Source organism: Acomys minous (assembly GCF_964271855.1).
Source record: "Acomys minous genome assembly, chromosome: 5".
NCBI classification, from domain to species: domain Eukaryota; kingdom Metazoa; phylum Chordata; class Mammalia; order Rodentia; family Muridae; genus Acomys; species Acomys minous.
In genome coordinates, this window is record NC_140494.1 from 73,460,504 (window position 1) to 73,479,865 (window position 19,362).

The following is a 19,362-nucleotide window of genomic DNA, read 5'->3' on the forward strand; positions in this document are numbered from 1 at the left end:
TTGCTCTCACATTCAGCTAAATAAGATGTGTAAGATGCTGCTCAGATTTCAGGGAAGGCCGTGTCTTAGAAGGACACAGCAAGTGGCTGGTGCTTGGACTGAAGTCGTGTTATGTAGCTAGGCTGGACTGGGACTTCCCTTGAGCTCCTTAGTCTCCTGCTCCACCTTAGGGCTGAGGTTCAAGGCACACACTCTCCTGCTCCACTTGGCCCTTCTTGACTTAACAATTTTTATTAGGAAAATGTTGAAAAGAAACACAGAAGTTGAATGAAAAGTGATTTCCCTAACTGCTTTCTCTGCCAACCACTGAGTAGAATAAGAGGAACTGGGACTCAGGCTCCCAGTAACGCTAATTGAGCTAAGCTTGTCTTATTTAAACCATGAAACTTCCCTGCTGTGCTATTCGCTGTGAGAAATACATACATACATAAAATATATACACACATATATATATTTTTTAAAAATTCAAATACAAAAGAATGCTTCTTTTTCTGGCATTGTCTCTGCTGAAACTGACTGTTTCTCATACTCCTTGTAAGTGCCCATGCCTTTAAAGTAGGATACCCCCTTCCATGAGGTTCTGTCCCAAAGATCTATTACCCTTTTCCTAGATAGTCATCTTTCTGCCGATCTTTCATGTCTGTCTATAGCTTCAAATGGTCTTGCTTTCTCTATTGCTTTTATAACATACTTCTCAAAACAAGTAGAGAAAATGGTGTCCAGATATCTGGGCACAGCTTTAGTTTCTGTTTATATGTATATTCTACTACAGTAATTTTTTAGGACAGTCACAATTGCTAATTTTGTTGTTGTTGTGCAGATTACACGCATGGTGCTATCATAATGCTGGTTCAATGAAATCTAAATTTGTAAGAACAGATGATTGATTTTATGCTGCATATAATTATTCATAGAGTATTAAAATTTTGGATAATGATAATGGTGGAAAGGAAATGGGAAATAGCATTAACAGTCACAGACCAGATTATAAGCAAAATTAAAAATAACTTTTTTGGGGGAAAAGATAGCCCTGAAGACACAAAGTGAGAAAGAGGCAGAGAAACCAGAGTCTGAAGGGTTTTGATCCTAAGTGAGGAGTATAGGGGGTAGAGCTGCAACACAGGACTCGGTAGGAATGCTATAGCCTGTCTTTAATGGCAACTAAGGCTACAAGAGAATAGGGACTGTTTGTCTAAATCAACATTGGAACACGGGTTTAGGAACAAATGAGTTGCTGTGTGTGTGTGTGCTTCCAGTGTGGTCCACATGTAAAAGTGAGCTGCCTAACTGATGATGCTCTGCAAGGAAGGTGGCCTCCACTACTCCCATACAATTATAACTTTGTCATTTGAGTTGTAACAGTCTTTAGAGAAGCTCACACTGGAGTGCTCAGATGGTCTTACTGCCTGGAATGGAGGACTGTTCCTGCTTTATAGTGAACGGAGGCATTGGGACAAGGAGACATGGAGAAGAAAGATACTCTCCTGAGTCAACACGAGACCATAACATTCCAGCAGGCAAACTTTCCCAGATGACCAGGACTTGCTAATTTTCACCATAAAAATGATCATGATACATGAACCATAACCTTCAGTTTAGTTTTAAAATCTCTCTAAGAGTAGCTAGAGGGGAAAAGCAAACTATTTTTCCTAATTTTACAAATCTAATGCAAAGTCCATAATCAGAAGTTGGTGACTGGAGTGAATTCACTTCAAGGAAGCTTGAGCTCACTGATACATAAATATTCAGACAGTAGCAACCTGTTTGAGATTGCTATTGGGTGCAATTCCAAAATTAATGCATTTAATCATCTTCTAGGCATAAAGCCAAAGGCTAAAGGAGCAGAACATGAAAACGTTGGCCCTGAATTATGTTCTGAACCCTGTTGAGTTTAATTTTACTTACAAAGCAGGATATGTACTTTGCCACTTAAATTTGCCCCTTAGTCCTGAAAAAAAAAAAAACCAACCTGGTTTCTTGTTATCAGCGTCTAGATTGTGGTATTCATTTGGAAAGCTCTAATTTTAGGAGAATCATTCTAAATTACTAGCCAAGTGCAGACAGTAAATACATGTAAACAAGGTACACAACAGAAAGAGAAGGAAGCGATTTTCTACCAATTGGACTGTGAGCTACAGTGTGTATGTCCAGGAGTCTTATACCTTCAGAAGGCACAAAGACATTTTCAGGTATTGAAGGAGGAACACTTTAAAATGTTTTGTTTTACAATTAGGCGGGATAACATACATTCCTGATACAAAATTTGGAGAAAAGAGCAAACAGCATTGTAAGTGGAAACAAGCACACATGACCTGACTAAGCTTCTCCTCACATACACAGTTGTTTGAGAACATCTTACTGAGAACATTGGTGGGTGTACTACACCGACATCATCAACATCTGGTCACACAGGCAACTAAGAGTGTGTCACACACCACCTGCCTTTATATTTACTGTGTATTCTTATAAACATGGGTTATTAAAATGATAATTAAAAATACTTCAAGTAGTTAAAGATTGGTTATTTTAAAATATGATCTCTTACTATTAACTATAAAAGGTTTTATCTTTGTATAAAGATTTGGAAGCATGCAGCACGTATTTCCGTAAAATTGGGGAAAATGGAAGGGTACTGGCTGTTACTGTTTCTTGGGTTATAGTAACATGACTTGTGGCTTTGCACAAGTCAAGAATTTTGGAAACTGTCTATGGGTATACTGCATTTAGTAACAAGCAATGAGAAAAGAAAGAATGAAAGTTTGGAAGAAATAAAGAGTGGGGAAAAGAAGGAAAACAAAAAAAAGAGAAGGAAATATATGCTAGAACGTGTATTTCCTATCATGAGAAATCCTACTGTAAAGGCAATGCATGCAGGAGACATTTGATTAATTGAAATAAGACAAAGCTTCACAAGGTTGCAGAATTTTTTGGAGGGTGGATTGGCTCCTAATTTTAAAACACTTGTCATTTTTGTACAGCCAAGCTATATTTTGACATTTTCAGGTGGGGTAAGGGGGATCTCTGCCATTTAACAATTGTATACCTTCTTATACAGCTTTCTTAGTTTTGGAGGCTGGATTTTGAAGTTGGTGGGGAAAATATATTGCCTGAGGGTTTTAGTTTTAAAATCTCTCTAAGAGTAGCTAGAGAGGAAAGCAAATTATTTTTCCTAATTAAAAATAACATTTTTGGGGAAAAGATGTGTGTGTCTGTGTGTGTGTGTGTAGTTACAAATATATATCTATATACGAATATATAAGCTTTAAAACACACACACACACACACACAGAGCAACCTTGTCTCTGCTACCCAAGTGTCTCAGCAGCTACGCTTTTGAGTTTGTGATTAAGTTGGTTTCCCACTTAGCGGCCACTCATTACTGCAAGTGTTTTGAGATAGCTTTTGTCTGTTTCTAAGGAGACGTTTCCTATATTGTCATCTCAAAGGCAAAAAAAAAAAAAAAAAAAAAAAAAAGTTAAACAAAAATGACAGAGATTGAGAAATTGAAAGTGAACAGCACAGTGCTGAAGTGCCCCAAGTCCATGCATTCCAGTCCCTTCGTAGGATAATTTATGGTGATCGTGTCTGAAGTCTGCGCTATTAGCATACTCACCCCTAACAAGAAGTTCTGCCTCATCTGACACACTGTCTGCTGTGGTCTGTACCCTGCAGCCATATCTCCCAGCATGCATCAGAAGGATGTTCCTGATCATTAAATCTGCAGAGGATGCTTGCTGAAAGAGGGATGAAGTGCCAGTTTAAAATGTTGCAAATCTGCCTAGTTCAAGGTGGTTTAAGAGGGAACTTTGCATATTCAAAGGGCCCATTTTTTGACCTTACAGTTCATATGACAACAATGCAGAAATCAAACATGCCCTATCTTAAGGAATATACAAAGTTATATTTTTCACAATCACTCAAAAAGACTTTCAACATTGAATATTGCATAAAATGACTTAGCAGCAACAGTTAAGAGATATTTAAATATGTACCAGTAACTCACAGCTTTAAAAGTATAGGAAAATCAGTAAGATTTACTGCTTTACTATTGAGAGATAGGCCTTTTTTTTTTTGTGACAGAAAAGCTGTTGAAGGAAATAGCAACTATGGGAAATTAATTATGAGACGGTAGCTGTTGAAAGAATATTTTCTTTTGTAAGTACACTGTAGGCCATAGAATGTGACAGCACTTAGGAGAGCGATGGCTGGTCCCCAAGCCATATGTCTTTATGTAACAAAGACATATTCTTCCCATAACCAGCGTCATCAGTGTGCAGGGTCAGCCAGGACCTGCAGTAATACAACCATAAAAAAGAAGGGTACACGAAACACTTGACTTTTCATTTGGAGCCAGATGATTAGAGCCTCATTAAATTAATGCAGTTAGGTGATCAATAAGTGTCAGGGGGAGAATCTTTTGATATATTGCTTTTGGGATCAGTGAGGACCCTGTAGAGGACTGACTGATACAAATCCTTCCCTCCCTAGCACTGTCCTTCAATTACTCTGTCAAAATTGATGGCTTTACTGTGATCATATAAAGATAAGATATTGGTTATAACTCATGTTTCCCTGTCCACAGTTGTAACTTGTTCTTTGAGACATGTATTAGCCTTGTATGGGCTAGCCTGGAATTCACTACGCAGCCTAGGCTGGCTTTGAACTTGCAGTGATCCTGATCTTTCTGCTTCAGCTTACTGAATGGCGAGATTATAGGCATGTGCCACCACACCTTGTACTTTAATGTTTTCCTCACAGGGTCATAGAAAGACTTTGACATCCCTTTGTGTTTGCATGCTGAATACACACACAGCTTGAAGTAATATCGTCCAAGAATCCATGCATAAACCAAGCGTGGAAAAGAATGCTTAATAAACTAGACTACCTTAGAGAAGGAGCCCTGGGTCTAAGAGCTTTTAATTTTGTGTCAAATGGAGGCAAGTTACAAGGTGTTTGTCCTTACAAAACATGCTAATAAGTATTTAAGAATTTAGTTGTTTACTTTTGTTTTGAAATGAATGAATGGGTTTGTCACATAACAAAAAGAAAACTAATGCCTAGGAATACCTGGGTGTTTTTTGTTTTTGTTTTTGTTTTTGTTTTTGTTTTTTGTTTTGTTTTGTTTTTTTTTTGCTCAGTGTTTGTGAAAAGGGTATGGTGTTTTGAGCTTTTGAAGCATTCATTTATATGAAATTCATTTCTTTCAATGAATTGCTCTGTGATCCCTTGTGTTTTAGACCTGTTTTTTCCCTCTGTGTCTCTTTGCTAGTTATTTTTCATTCCTACTGACATTATAATTGGAGCATCTAAAAGCACTGAAATTTTTTTCTCATGAAATAATTTGTTGAGACACAGTCTGGTGGTGTCATATACAAGAAACTGCTTCATGGCAAGAATGCATTGAGAGTGGATTAAAATGTCACAACAATTACTTCCAGAATAAAATATCTGTCCATCAAGTGTCATATTGACAACTTCCTTAGGATACATCCTCACTCACAAACACTGAGGAGACTCACTTTCTCTGCAGCTGCTCTTTGTTTCGCATGAAGAAGTGTGATCCGCCTCCTCATCTCACCTAGACCAAGTGTTCAGTTCTCACAAACACAAAGTAGAAACTTTAAACACTCTGACCTTTCATTTTAGTGGAGAAACAAAGAACATTAAACATTAAAAGCAGTCATTCGGATTCCAACCAAGAGTGAATACACATTGGCTCCCAGCAACACTGTTGTTGGGGGCCACCCTGGTCTCTGGGCTACAGGCATCTGAGGGGCTCATTCAGGCAGACACTTGGCTCAGTATCCCAGAGTCAAGGAATACATTACTGTGTCAGGATGGGGCACCTGCCTAATGAGACAGCAGAGGAGAAGCCACAGATGCAGTAGATTTGACTCTCTGTTTTTCTGGAAGTAAATACCATTGTAAGGAAGGTTGTAATTGTCTTTGCTTTGGTCTGTGGCTTCTGTTATTTGTTATTATCTATCTATCTATCCATCTATCTATCTATCTATCTATCTATCTATCTATCTACCTATCTATCTATTATCTACTAATCTATCATCTATGTATGTATTATGTATGTATGTATGTATCTATCTATCTATCATCTGTCTATTTATCTATTATCTATCTATTAATCTATCATCTATGTATGTATCTGCCTACCTACCTACCTACCTACCTACCTACCTACCTACTTATCTTGCCTTTGAGACAAGGTTCTCAGTAAGGCATCTAGGCTAGCCTCAAACTCACACTCTTCCTTCCCCAGCCCACCTCACTGCTGGAATGACAGGCATGGTGACCACTCAGCTTTGCTCTGGGTTGTAAGCACACCACTATCAAGTGACTTTGGAAGCAGTTTCAAAACAAAGTCAGGGTCACAATTTTGAAAAGATAATTTGTAGCAGCATTTGCCCATAATTAAATAAATCATATTTCATTTTACAGATATTTTCCTCCCAAATAATTCATTTTCCTTTGAATCTGGAGAAAAGTCTTCAACCCCTTTACTTTCTTTAGAACTGAGTTGAAAGTGAACATTGATGAAAAGATGGCATATTTAGAGTCATATAAGCATGCAAATCATTCAGGGTCAAGGCGGAAATCATCTCTCCTTTGCTGTCTGTATGCGCTGCTGAGATTAGAACTTCATCATTATCTATTGGCGCAAATGTCTGCAGCCTGTTGCACAAGCCTGGGTGCCATGCCTATTTGAGGAGTTGAAATTGGCTCATTTGGGGCTGATCTCTCTTTCCTTTTGGATAATACCTGCATCATATTTTTAAAATCCTAAACAGGGGAGCTTATAAGCAAAGCGAACGGACTGTGAACAGTAAACGTAAATTACTCTTTCAGCAGATTTACTGCTCTTTCAAGAGAAGTAATGAGGAGAATTCACTCGGGAGCCCATTATCCTTAATCTGAGCCCACAATGTGCTCCTGTGAGGAGCGCTGCAATTGGAGCAACTTTAATGAAATGGTTACTTACAGCGAGCTTTGCTTTCTTCAATTCAAACTTCCTTTCCACAGCTCATCTCTCAGGATGCACTCTCTCTTTTCTTTGACTCTCACTTTACTTCCTGTCCTCTCTTCTGTTTCTTTAGAGTTTGGCTGATTTCTTTGGTTTTACAAGCAAATGATGTTACCTGTTATCTCAAATGAACTTCTCGCCAAGCGGTGTCTAACCGGGTTTTCCAACCCCAAGCAGAGCAAACAGGCAAGTGGTCACTAAAACCTCCTGTTGGTGTATGACGGACTAAATAAAACCTCTGTAAGAGGGGCAGCTCGTTCATTGCCCATGAGAACAGTGGGGATTGGTTGTTCACTTTTCTGGGTTGACAGTCTCATTAGAGCGGCTGGGATTTATATTACAACTTGGAAATAAAATAGAATGGTGGCCGTCTTTCCACCTAAGTCCAGTCTTTTACATGAACTAACTAACTTACTACTAATTAATGTTAGGAAGGGATTCCCTATCTAGCCCATGTTGATATTGACCGTCCTCCTGCCTCAGTTGCATGCATCCTCCTGCATGCTAGATGGCAGGTGCGAGCTCTCCACCTAGAACAGCCCAGCTCTTTGTAAGACTTAACTCTATGAATTGTGTGCAGCCCCACCCCTGGAAGACTGCCAATTGTATTCCTAAGAAACCAGAACACGTGCACTGTGCTGCTCAGTGTCTGCAGCTTCTGTTTGAAGTCCCAGCTCTGTGACACCAACGGCTTCTTAGAGCCACGTTCTGCATCCTGCAGCTGAGCACTGTGATCCAGATGGGTTCGCACAGCTGTGTGTCCTTGGGAACTCTCCCCACACTCCTGCCTACTTGCTAAGCATCTGTTCTTATGATGCAGATGTTCTGTTCCCGAACAGGTCAAAGCCAGCCTTTGCTAGGTTTCCTGGAGTTGCCCTTAGCTCATGCCTCCAAACTTAACATTTGCTGTCCTTGGAAGTTTCTATCCACTGTGGGCTTTCTCAGAACTGAGCAAGGGCCGAGTTACAGGGCTGTCCACAAAGCCAGTAAACAGACTAAAGAATGAATGCACATAGGGCTTGCTTCCTTCCATTTTTGTGGCTGACAAGACCTCTCCTTCATCCTCAGCATTTTTACTAGAAGAAATTAGAAAAGAACATAGAAAATGACAGTAGAGAAAAGGAGATGAGGTGAAATACTTGAGAGTAGATATTGGTTTAGGAGTGATGTTGTATGAATTCAAGCTCTGCTTCCCACTTATTAGACGAAATGCGAAGAGGACTCAAAGGGTCCAGGCCTTTCTCAGAGCTTATTGTGTAAATGCCAGTGAGTCACACAGCGCTGTCTGGAACTTGGTAGAGTTGGACAAAGCCCACAATCTTTCCCTGTACATTAAAAAAAATAAGTTCTTGACTTTATTTGAAACACAGGTATCTCGTGTACCTTTCACCTTTGTATTACAGAAAACCTCCATTGGCCTTAGACTTAGCTGGATGAATTCTGGCCTGGTACAGCACCTCCTGAGTAGCCCTGAGAAGTCAGTAATGCATGAGCTCTCTAGCTCTCTCATTCTCTCTCTCTCTGTCTGTCTGTCTGTCTGTCTGACTTTGTCTGTATGTCTCTGTTTCTATCCCTTCTTTCTCTTCAACGTGTGTGTGTGTGAGAGAGAGAAAGAAAGAGAGAGAGGAGAGAGAGAGAGAGACAGACAGACAGACAGACAGACAGACAGAGACAGATAGACAGACAGACAGAGAGACAGAGAGAATTGTGGGAATATTAAGTGAAGCACTATGCGTACATGAAACGATTGAGCAATACTTGAAAAAATAAAGTGCTGAGAAGCATTTTAAGAGGGGATTATGGCAGAAATCTGCTCACATTAGTATAGCAACCAGTCAGAAGACATTTAAGAAAAAGTCATTAGACATTAAGACCATATAACCCAGATTCTACACAATGAGTTCCATTCTCTGTGACAGCCTCAAAGCTGTCGTGGATGGTGGGTTACTGGTTTTGGTTTAAGGTGTATTTCACTTCCTTGATGGTTTATATGATCTAGCAGACACAGCCCAAACTCCCAATGTCTATAAACATTGTTCTTTGTAAAGCAAAATGAGATGATATAAATTCTATATGATATAATTTAATAAAACTCATACCCAATGTAAGTCCTGAGAATTATCTGCTGCATGAATTATTAGATATTATTAATGTTATGAAAAATTAAGTCTTAGATATTAACATGTTTTCCTAGTGGTACTGTTTCTTTGTTCCTTGTAATAGTTTGTTTAAAGTATGCTATTATCATATAGAAATTATACATATATTATGTTTACAATAACTTCTTGAACTTTTATAGAATAAGGACTAAATTAATGTTGATTTAGGTTTTAATATCATTGTAAAATAGTTTATGGTGATTAATTTTCATGTTTAAATGAATGTATATCTATTTTCTGAAATAAAAATATTAATTACTGCAGAAAGATGTCTGTGTATCAGGGTGAAATATTACATTACACTAACAGCGCATTCAAGGTTCAAACTGGTTCTTGGTGCTTTACTTCCAACACAGTATTCTCTGGAAGATCTTAATGCACTAAGAGAAACATTCTCACATGGTGAGATAGATTAAAGAAGAAAAACAAGTTGTGACCCATTGGTTGAGTTTAAGATAATGGGATCCAGTCATGTAGGTACCAACTCAGGAGTTAATGGTGTCTGTCTGTTACCTTGGGTAAATAAACACTAGACTTTATAAATACATTCAAAGTAGGCAAACACCAGGTCAGTTACAATTCAATTTTAGTACGATTAATTTTAAATCAAAGAGAAGAAATCATATTTACTACTTGGATGACAAGTATGGGTACAAAGAAAGCCATAAATGACTGACAAAATGCTGCATTTTATCCACCTGCCCTTCTGTCTCAAGTGCGAATGCAGGACCAGAGAGTGAGGTGCTCAGCTAGCAGGTGGGTGTGGAGCAGTGGCGTGTTATACTCTTAAAAGTGTCTTCTTCTAAATGTGGTAAGGTATGTGCGCTCTCCTGTCTAGATTGGATGTAAATAGCCAAGTAAAAAAGTGTAGCGTGTTCAGTGTCATGTGCTTATCACTGAGCTCTTCTGGGATACCTTACTCACCTCATGTGTTCTTAGACTTACTCTTTGTTCACTTCTGTCTGTTGACAAAATGGTACCTCACATGATTTCTGGGGATGTTTGTCTCATCCTCCTTTCATGGATTATATAGTGTGCTACTAACCAATTAACTCCAATTAAACTTGAAGTATGGAGACACTGAATTGATCAGATGTCCCTTCTAATCTGCCTTCAAGAGAAGAAACGCAGGAAAGAAACATGGGTGACAGGTTTCCTCATACTTGCACCTGGGCTTTGAGGAGCTTTGGAAAGAAGGGAATTTGTTTCTCATGCTATCACACTCAGGCTGAATCCAGAGAAAGGCATCTTCCCTGCATATTTCATAGAATTTAACAATAATCGTTTGAGCACTGAATCCTACGGTTTTGTGGGTTTTGTGCACAAGGTCACACTATGAAGCCTAGTCTGGCTTCAAACTTGCAAACTTCCTGCCTGGCATTTTAAATAGTCAACAGATGACATCATGGTTGTTACCTCTTTTCATTTCTATTGTCTACCCTTGGATATGCAACTGTTAGGCGGGGCCCCTTGGACTGACTTTGCTTACCTTGCCAATCACCTTTAGTAGATGCCATTTAAGAGGTTCTGACTCTAATCGTGTATTAAGATTAGGCTCAGTTGATTTCCTCTCTGGACCCAGGAGAAGTGGATCCTCTGCTTCTGTTTTCAAGCATTTTCTCCATTGGCCTGTTAGCCTCTCCAAATGGGTGCCACATGCTAACATCGGCTCACATCCTAGCTTCACTGACATCCAGGGATAGCTGTGTATGTTGGAGCCCCAGCCCAAAGTGAAGGGCAAGGTCTCTCATTAAAAAACTAAAAAATTCAAATGGCAACATGGAAGTATCACATTTCACATGAGACCCTTATCATCATGAGACCCAGGGAAACTGCAGAGGTCACGTGTATGGGTGGGAACTGCTTGTTCTCATTAGTAGGACCCACCTTGTTCACTTTGATATAAGCTGTGGCCTCCGGCAACACTAATGGCCATTCTAGGACATGGCAGTATCTGAGAGAAATATTGAGAAGCTGAAATGTCTTTCTTTGTAAATAACAGAACACCTACTCTCTCTGTGTTCTAAATTCTGTGTTTCATTTGAAGTCTTTTCTTAATGTATATTCATGTGAACAAACAGACCACACTTGCATCTTATGCTAAACTAGTATAGGAAAACAGTTTACCATTCATTCTGAATGTTTGGCATGTCCTATTCTATTATGAGTGTATTATGTGTTCTGTGTTACCTTTCCAAATATTCTTTGTAACTTTTTCTCCTTCCTTCAGTTTAAACCACATAACTTTTGTCAGATTTTCTTTGCACCAGCCTTGTTGGTGACAGAGAAAGGCCATCTTACACTTAACAGAATAGAGGTGGGGACTTCTAAACTGCATGTCCCTGGAGTAGAAGAGACCCAGGGGGCTTTTCCTTCTCACTCAGAACTTGAAAATCAGCGAAGTGCAGTGAGAGACTGATTTTCATTAAGTGACTTCTTGGCAGGAGTGACTTAAATGCGCATCATTAAAACTCAAAGTTCCTTTCTATGGTGTGCCCGATGGATCAACCTTCTTGTAAAATTTCTTTGGTGATGCTATCCTATCACCTGCCCCATAGCTTGGCTTAATGAGGCAGTGATGACAAGTCACAAGATATTAGCCAACACGACAGGCAATAAACATTTCTTGCCTCTACTGAATTCTCCCACTGTATAGTAACGGCATAATCATACTATCCATCCTAAGGTCTATGCTTCATAAGTTATATGTGTGAAGTTACTTAAAGATCATAGTCAGATAAAGACTTTGGCTCATTCATGAATGATTTGCAAGCAGTTTGTGATTGTATGGCCTCAGGAAAGCTCCAGAATAGCACCCTGCAGTAGCTTCTCATTCCCCTTTGTGGCTGCTCATCCCATGGGCAAAGGGCAGAAGAACTGGGCAACTATGTCCTAGGTATTTCTTTTTTAAAAATATTTTATTAATTTATTCATATTACATCTAAATTGTTAGCCCATCCCTTGTATCCTTCCCATCCCTCCCTCCCTGCCGCTTTCCCCCTAATCCCTTCTCCTTTGTCTGTGATTGAGGGGGACTTCCTCCCCCTGTATCTGATGGGGAGGCCTGGTGGCACTCAGAGGAAGGATAACAGGTCACCAAGAAGAGACTTGATACCCTATGTGCTAGATATTTCTTAGAGTGCCCTCTTATGTGGGAAGGCAGCAGCAGCACATTTTGGGCACCCCAGAAACTTCCTTCTTCTTCTGTCTCTGCACACATAGGTGAGCTATGACCCAGCTACTGGATCCCCATGACACCGTGCTTCCATGGAAAGAGATGGCACAAGAAATAAGGTGCTTGTCACCCAAGACTTGCATATAATGCCAGTTAAATGATAATGATACGGTTGTGGGACTGAAATGCAGCATGAAGAGAAAACCGGTTATAAACTGATGACTTAAAACACATAAGAATACAACAAGCCATAGAGAAGAGTCATTTTCATCTGACTAAAGAAATAAAAGTTAACCCCAAATAATAATTTCTTACATATGAGAGCAAAGCTGGAGGGCAGAGTAAAGGAAATTTGGTGAAATGGACCATCGGTGTACAGGTGGGAGAGCTCTGGGTACCTGATTCTTGGGCTGGCTTTAGGAGTTCAGTTTGCCTCCTATAGAAAACACCTTGCTCTGATTAAAGATACAGGTATTTTATTACCCTAGTTAAAGCAAGATTTTATAAGTATATCAAAATAACATTGTCATTTTGAATAATAGTAACCGTGAAACTGTTAGTAGAATCAGTTCTATTAACAAAACAGTTTTGTCCTGCAGGCTCTTTTGTGACTGGGTTTGACCAGCCACATCTGGACACACAAAATTACCACTCTAACACCATAAAAACAATCCATTTCATTTCCTCATGTGCTTATTAACCTCTCCTGTGACTGTGGGCTGGCACTGAGAAAACACTTTACACGTGACCTGCAATTGATATATTGTCCTATAGCCATATGAAAGACATTATGATCCAGTATTAGCTAAAAATTTGTCAGATTTGATGCACTAATCTAATTGTATAATTTATAATGATCTATATTTGGCTGTTATTTCCATATTTTCATTCTCTCAGTGCATCCAAACCTACCTATAGGCTTGTACAACTAATCTATCTTTCAAGATAAGTGCTACTACTTATGTCACGATACAGCATATTCCAGGATGAAATGACATTTACTCTATATTTTTTACATTGTAAATGGTGTCTACAGAAGAATCTCATCCCTTCCTGGCTGTGTGGCTGAGTACATAGACCCTGACCACTGGGTCTTCCTTTAAATAAGGGCAGGGTCTTATAAAACTGTCAACATTTCCAGGCAGGATATTACAGTCCTGTCTCCTTCCTGAGTCCCTTTGTTGACCTGGTACTATGAAGGAGCTCAGGTCTCTGCAATGTGCAACAACTCCTTGTGTTTCTTTGTTCTTTTTCTAGTGCTAGAGATTGAACATTTGTGTGTGTGTGTGTGTGTGTGTGTGTGTGTGTGTGTGTGTGCGTGCGCGCGTGTTAGTAGTTGGAGTAGTGTGTACATATGCCCATATACCTCTGTGCTCCATCGCAAACCCTGTTCCCCTGACTTTTGTAGAGGACTTAAGAATTACCCTGGAATGATCCAGATTGTCTGCTTGTCTCTTCTATGCTTGAGTTTCATAGAAATAAGCAATCCTTATGGCTTTTTAAAAATCTCAGTGCTGCAAGGAAAGTAGACTAACACTTCATCCTATAGAATCAGAGGATGCCCATCTACCTCCAGTTTGCTCTTTCTCTCGTGAGTTAATGAACAATTGATACATGACCTTGCCCACTGTTCCTTCCAGAACATTATGTCTGGCCTTGTTTCATGGTCCATGTCTTTTTAGAGACTTCTGCCAATCGTTAGATCCCATCTTTAATGAGTTAAAGTCTGTATCCCAATTCCTATTTCTGCCTTGCTCATGCTTACTCTTTCCTATTACTCCCTGTGACCTTGCTCATTGGGGAATGACCAAGCATCACATCACAGGATATGCAAGGTGTGTCTCCAGAGCTGCTGGTGGGGAGAGCTCTGTTACGCCTGGGTGGGATTTGGTCTTCAAATCACTCCACCTGCTTGCCACTGAGCTGACCACTCTGCTTCACCACCTTGGCATTTCTTGTTTATTCTTATAGAATTTGCTACTTTTTCCATACAGGGTTTATCTGTGTAACCCTGGCTGTTCTGGAACTCTCTCTGTAAACCAGGCTGGCCTCAAATTCACAGAAATCAGCATGCTTCTGTATCCAAGTGTTAAGATTAAATGTGTACACCACCACTGCGAGGCTATATTTTGCTACTTTTTAAAGCTCAAAACTCATTTTTTGACCCTTGACATTGGAATGGTCGTTGACATCTTCAATAAACAGACTGAGATAGAATTCATATACTGGAAATTCTGACAGTTTTATAAGATTTTTCAGCCTCATTGAACACCCTTTGGAACATTGATTTGTGGGAATGTAAAAAGGTAGTCCTGTTATGAAGATTAGGTCAGCTGGATAGGGAACGGCACAGAAAAGGGGCGATATCCAGAAATTCAAATGTTGCAATAAACTGAATCACACTTGGAGACATGAGGGAAGAAATCTCCTGTAATCCTGTGGAAGCATCCTGGTGACCATGGGAATCTAGCTAACACTCAGAACTCTGTGTACTGGTGCAGTGCACCTGAGGAGCCCCACCTTGCCTTGTGCTGCTGGGGAGGGAGACCTGTTGTGACTACATCCTAAACATGCGGTGTTGACCCTGGAGCTGTACTTAGAAAGGTCAGAAGGACAACTCTGACACTCTTAATGAGAATGGAAAGGTCTTTGGAGACACTGGATAGGGATTGCACGTCAACGAGGAAACTGTCAGAGAAGGTTGATGTAAAGGTCACTTTATTGTAGTGTTGAAAACCTTGCGAACAATGTCACCTGAAATAACAGGGACTATGCTTTGCTCATGTAGATGAACTGAATCTGCTTAAATGGTATGTGAGAGGAAGAAGGGTAGCAATGTAGACACTTTAGTTCAGCCATCCATGTAGAGAAATGAGCCAAGGGAGGACTGCTCATTTCGCAAGTACAATACAGAAAAAAAAATGTGAAGGAGCTAATCCTAGCAAATGAAAAAGAAAACTAATTTCTATCTCTTGTCTCTTCAAGAGACTGAAGACAAGGAAAAAAGGAAATATATCATTAAAAATAAACTCCGGATTCTCCCAAGTAACTGACGTCAACAGGCAGAGCTGTCAAGGGTATGGCCGTAGAATTTTGTCCACTTACTTCAGAATTTCAAGGGCATTTCTCCACAGCATCCAAACCAAATGAAAGAAACTCAAGTCTCTGATAATGGAGGATGGGAAATGAGTGAGAAGAATGTGATTGTAGGGGAGTATTAGGGACCGGCAGAAACAATTACTGTGGTCCTGTGAAAGATGCAGAAGGCCTTCTATGGAATTGTCGGCTCCACTGAGGGAGTGTCCGGCGTTGACACTGACTACTCATTGTCTTTAGGAACTAAACATTGATTATCACTTTCATAAGGAATTAGAAGCGATCTTTAAACCAAGATTTTGTTAAGTCATAAACAACAGTGTTTTTATTTTCATGAGCTTTTTATAAAAACAACCGGAAAGAACAGAAAGGCTGTAGTATCACTGGGTAACATCATCTGATGGTGTTCTTAACTAAAACTTGGTTTTGCAGGTATCAGTGATATTTGCACTTCCTTTTTATGAATAGTGGACCCCTCACTGTATTGAATGCCTCTTAGTTTATGTCACACAGAAGCCTCTTCATGTATGTTATTCATATGCATAAAAGAATGTAGTAAGAAATGAGGTAAGTATATCAGCAGATATTTAAAAGAAAAAAACACAAACAAGCAAGGATAGCGAATACATTTTTATACCCAGGATTGTTTTCAAACCATATCTTTAATGGAATGTTTAACTTAACCAGTGTATCTTTAGAGTGTTTTCTAGTTGAGTATCTGACTCTTTCAAGTTTGTTTTTGAAATCTTGCTTTATGAGGCACTTAATCTTTTTAAAGAAACATTGGTAAATAACTTCATAAGCGAAGAGCTTAACAAGATGTAAGACCACTGCAGTTCTATGCTTCAACATCAAATACTGAGAGTGATTTGGATAATGATCTTTAGAAATCAACTCATGCATAGACCACAGAACCAAGCCTCTGAGGTGAACATAACTGACAATAAAAGAAAGAAATTTAGGTTACTGAAACAGATCCTGTTTTCCACAATCAGGAAGAGTCACATCAGCCTCAATATACTTAGCATGGAGACAATTGAAACACATAAGTATCAGAAAAGACTGTTCTAACTTCTGTGTACTCATGAGCCCTCACAACCACCGCCCAATGAAGACCAGAGCGGAAGACGTTTGGTGGAAAGATAGGTTGAGAGGAACATGGAAATCAAATCAACTCTGAGAAACTCAAGGTCAAGCATGATTCTGAAGAGACATTTGCAAGGGCTTTATACAAACTGTGGAAATGGCATTTGCCATTTTTGACTGTTTCCCATATTTTGGGTTTTTTTAATATAAAATATCTTTGGCCCTTCTAATGTCCTTAAGGTTTCTCCAATTCCTTCTACTGTTTTCTTAGCTTTCAGGATTTACACTTAATAATTTTAATCTATTTGGTTTTTTTTTTGTATCTAGCGTATGTGTGGGAGGGGGAATCTCTACTTTCATTGTTTTATGGTGGATGTATGTATTTCTCACCCTCATTTCTTAGAAATCCTTGTTTTAGCACCTTTACTTAAAGAAAAAAAAGCAAGGAAACCCCAAAACAAACAGCAACATCAAGCCCTGTTGACGTAGATCATGAGCTTATTCTCAGACTTCCTATTTTTTCCTGTGACTTTTTCTCTCCCTGCTCCATGCCCTTCATCGTCACATTCAGTGTAGGGTCTTCCCAGGTAGCCCAGGCTGTCTTGTAGCTTTCTGTCTTTCTTCTTTGTCCTCTAATGCTGGAATTAGATGCTACTTGCTGCACCCAGGTTCATGCTGTTCTGATGCCTATAGCTTTTAGTATAATCTAAAATTAGCTAAGGTAAGACTTTCAGCTTCAATTCTTCTGGGCTTTTTGCTTATTTTGATTTTCTGGCTTTGGTTATTGTCTGGTGTTTTATTACAAACATTTGGGCTGGTTTTCCAGTTGTGTTAAGATTTTCAAAGACATTATAGTAAAAATTACATTGACTTTGCAGAACATTTGGGCATCTTGGCTATGCTTATTTTTCTAATCTCTAAATTCAAGATATCTTATTATTATTTTGGAATGCGTTCTCTTCAGTTTCTTTCTTCAATGTTTAATAGTTTTCATTGTAAGGTGTCTCACCTCTTTTTGCCAACTTTATATCTTAGCACTTTTATAACTATCGAAAGTGGGATTGTTTCCTTGACTTCTATTTCAGACAATCCGTTATTGGAGAACAGCAGTGTAACTTGTTTGCTGTTTTCCATATGAGAGAGCCTTCATGGGTGAACAGTAACAGTGTCTTCTTTCTAATTTGCATGCCATTTATATCCTTTACTCTCATAGCTGAGACTTCCACTGCTGTGTTGAAAATAAGTAGTGAAAATAGATACTTGCAGTGGTGTGTATGTGTGTGTGTTTGTTTACATGTTACTAAGTTACAACCTTAACCCTCTTAAGTGTTTTGTGCTCATACCTCTATGCATTACATGTATAAAACAAATGGATTTTAAATTTTATCAAGTATATTTTTATATGTATTCACATGATTATGTAAATTTGTCATGTTGATTGACTTGCACATGTAGACATACTCTTACTTCCCTGACTGCTTCATCATAGTAACATTTCTAAAATGCAGTCAGAATTGGTTAGTAGGGTTTTTTTTTGGCATAAGTATGTGTGCATGCATATATATATGTACATGCATGAGGGTGCTCAGCAGTATGAGGTGGATGTGCATTTATATGCATGTGTGGAGAGGCCTATGCTGATGTCAGGTGTCTTTCTCAGTCATTATTCACCTTATATATGAAGACATCACTTCTCACTGAGCTCCACACTTACGGGGAACATTCCCTGTATTTGCCTCCCTAGCACTGGGATTACATGGGTTCTGCAGATTCCCACTCTACTCCACAGGCTTCCATGCCAAGTGCTTTTCCTGCCAAGCCGTCTTCTCAGTTAGCATTTGTTAGTGCTTCCTTGAGGATTCTTTTACATTCATGTAAAAGGCATCAGAAACATTTATCTATGGTTTTCTTCTTGGTTGCCTTCTTGTCTGTTTTTTTTCAGGGGTTTTTTGTTTTTGTTTTTGTTTTTTAATCAGGGCACTAGTGACACTGTAGAATGTGTTTGTAAGAATCCTTTCCTTGTCAATTTCTTGGAATGTTGCAGGATGAATTGGTGTTAGCTCTTTGAATATTTGGTAGATTTCAGTAATGAGTCCATCTGCTCTTTGGATCTTCTTTGATGGTAGACTTACTTTTAATTACCAATTCTATCTCTTTACTCTCACAGGTATGTGCTATCAGGAACTTGTTAGTTATGCAGCCAGGTCATTAATCAAAGTTGTTTCTACTGATCTCTAAGGAACCCCTATGTTCCTGTTGTGTTAGCTGGAAGGTTGACCTCTTCATCTCATTTTATTTCTTGACTCGCCTCCCCTTTACTTCATCTAGCATAGTGTGTCCATTATACTTTTATCAACAAACCATCATCGGCTTGTTGCTCTTTTACAATTTTTGTCCTTATTTCATTTTACTGTTAGATATTTATTTTTTCCTTTTCCTATTAAACTTGTTTTCTTCTTTATCTGGTTTCTTGGGATGTCATAGTAGATAGCTCACCTGAGATATGATGTACATTGCTATAAAAATTTCTCTTAGTAATGTGAAAATATAGGAAAATGGGAACTCACATACTACAGTTTTTGGCATGTTGTTTCTATTTTCACTTGTTTCACACATTTTGAATTCCCTTTAAAAACTTGTATTTGTAATCCAGTGGTGGCTCAAAAGTAACTCAACTTCCATATGCTTTCATATCACCCAAAGATTTGTTTTTATTTCTAGTCAAATTGCTTTGTGTTCAGGAAGAATACTTGGTATGGTTTCAGCTCTTAAACTTGCTGAGTGGTGTTTTGCTTCGTGACACATCATAT

The 19,362-nt window shown here is 39.0% G+C and overlaps 1 protein-coding gene across 4 annotated transcripts in view; it reads right to left on the reverse strand.

The window, feature by feature from the left end:
* The window catches only part of CNTN5 (contactin 5), a 1,112,028-nt gene that overhangs the window by 105,682 nt on the left and 986,984 nt on the right, over positions 1-19,362 (reverse strand). For all 4 annotated transcript variants that reach the window (XM_084782482.1, XM_084782479.1, XM_084782480.1 and 1 more), the window contains one exon: positions 3,614-3,734. In XM_084782482.1, the coding sequence (XP_084638608.1) occupies positions 3,614-3,734 (121 nt within the window). The remainder of the gene's footprint in view (positions 1-3,613; positions 3,735-19,362) is intronic.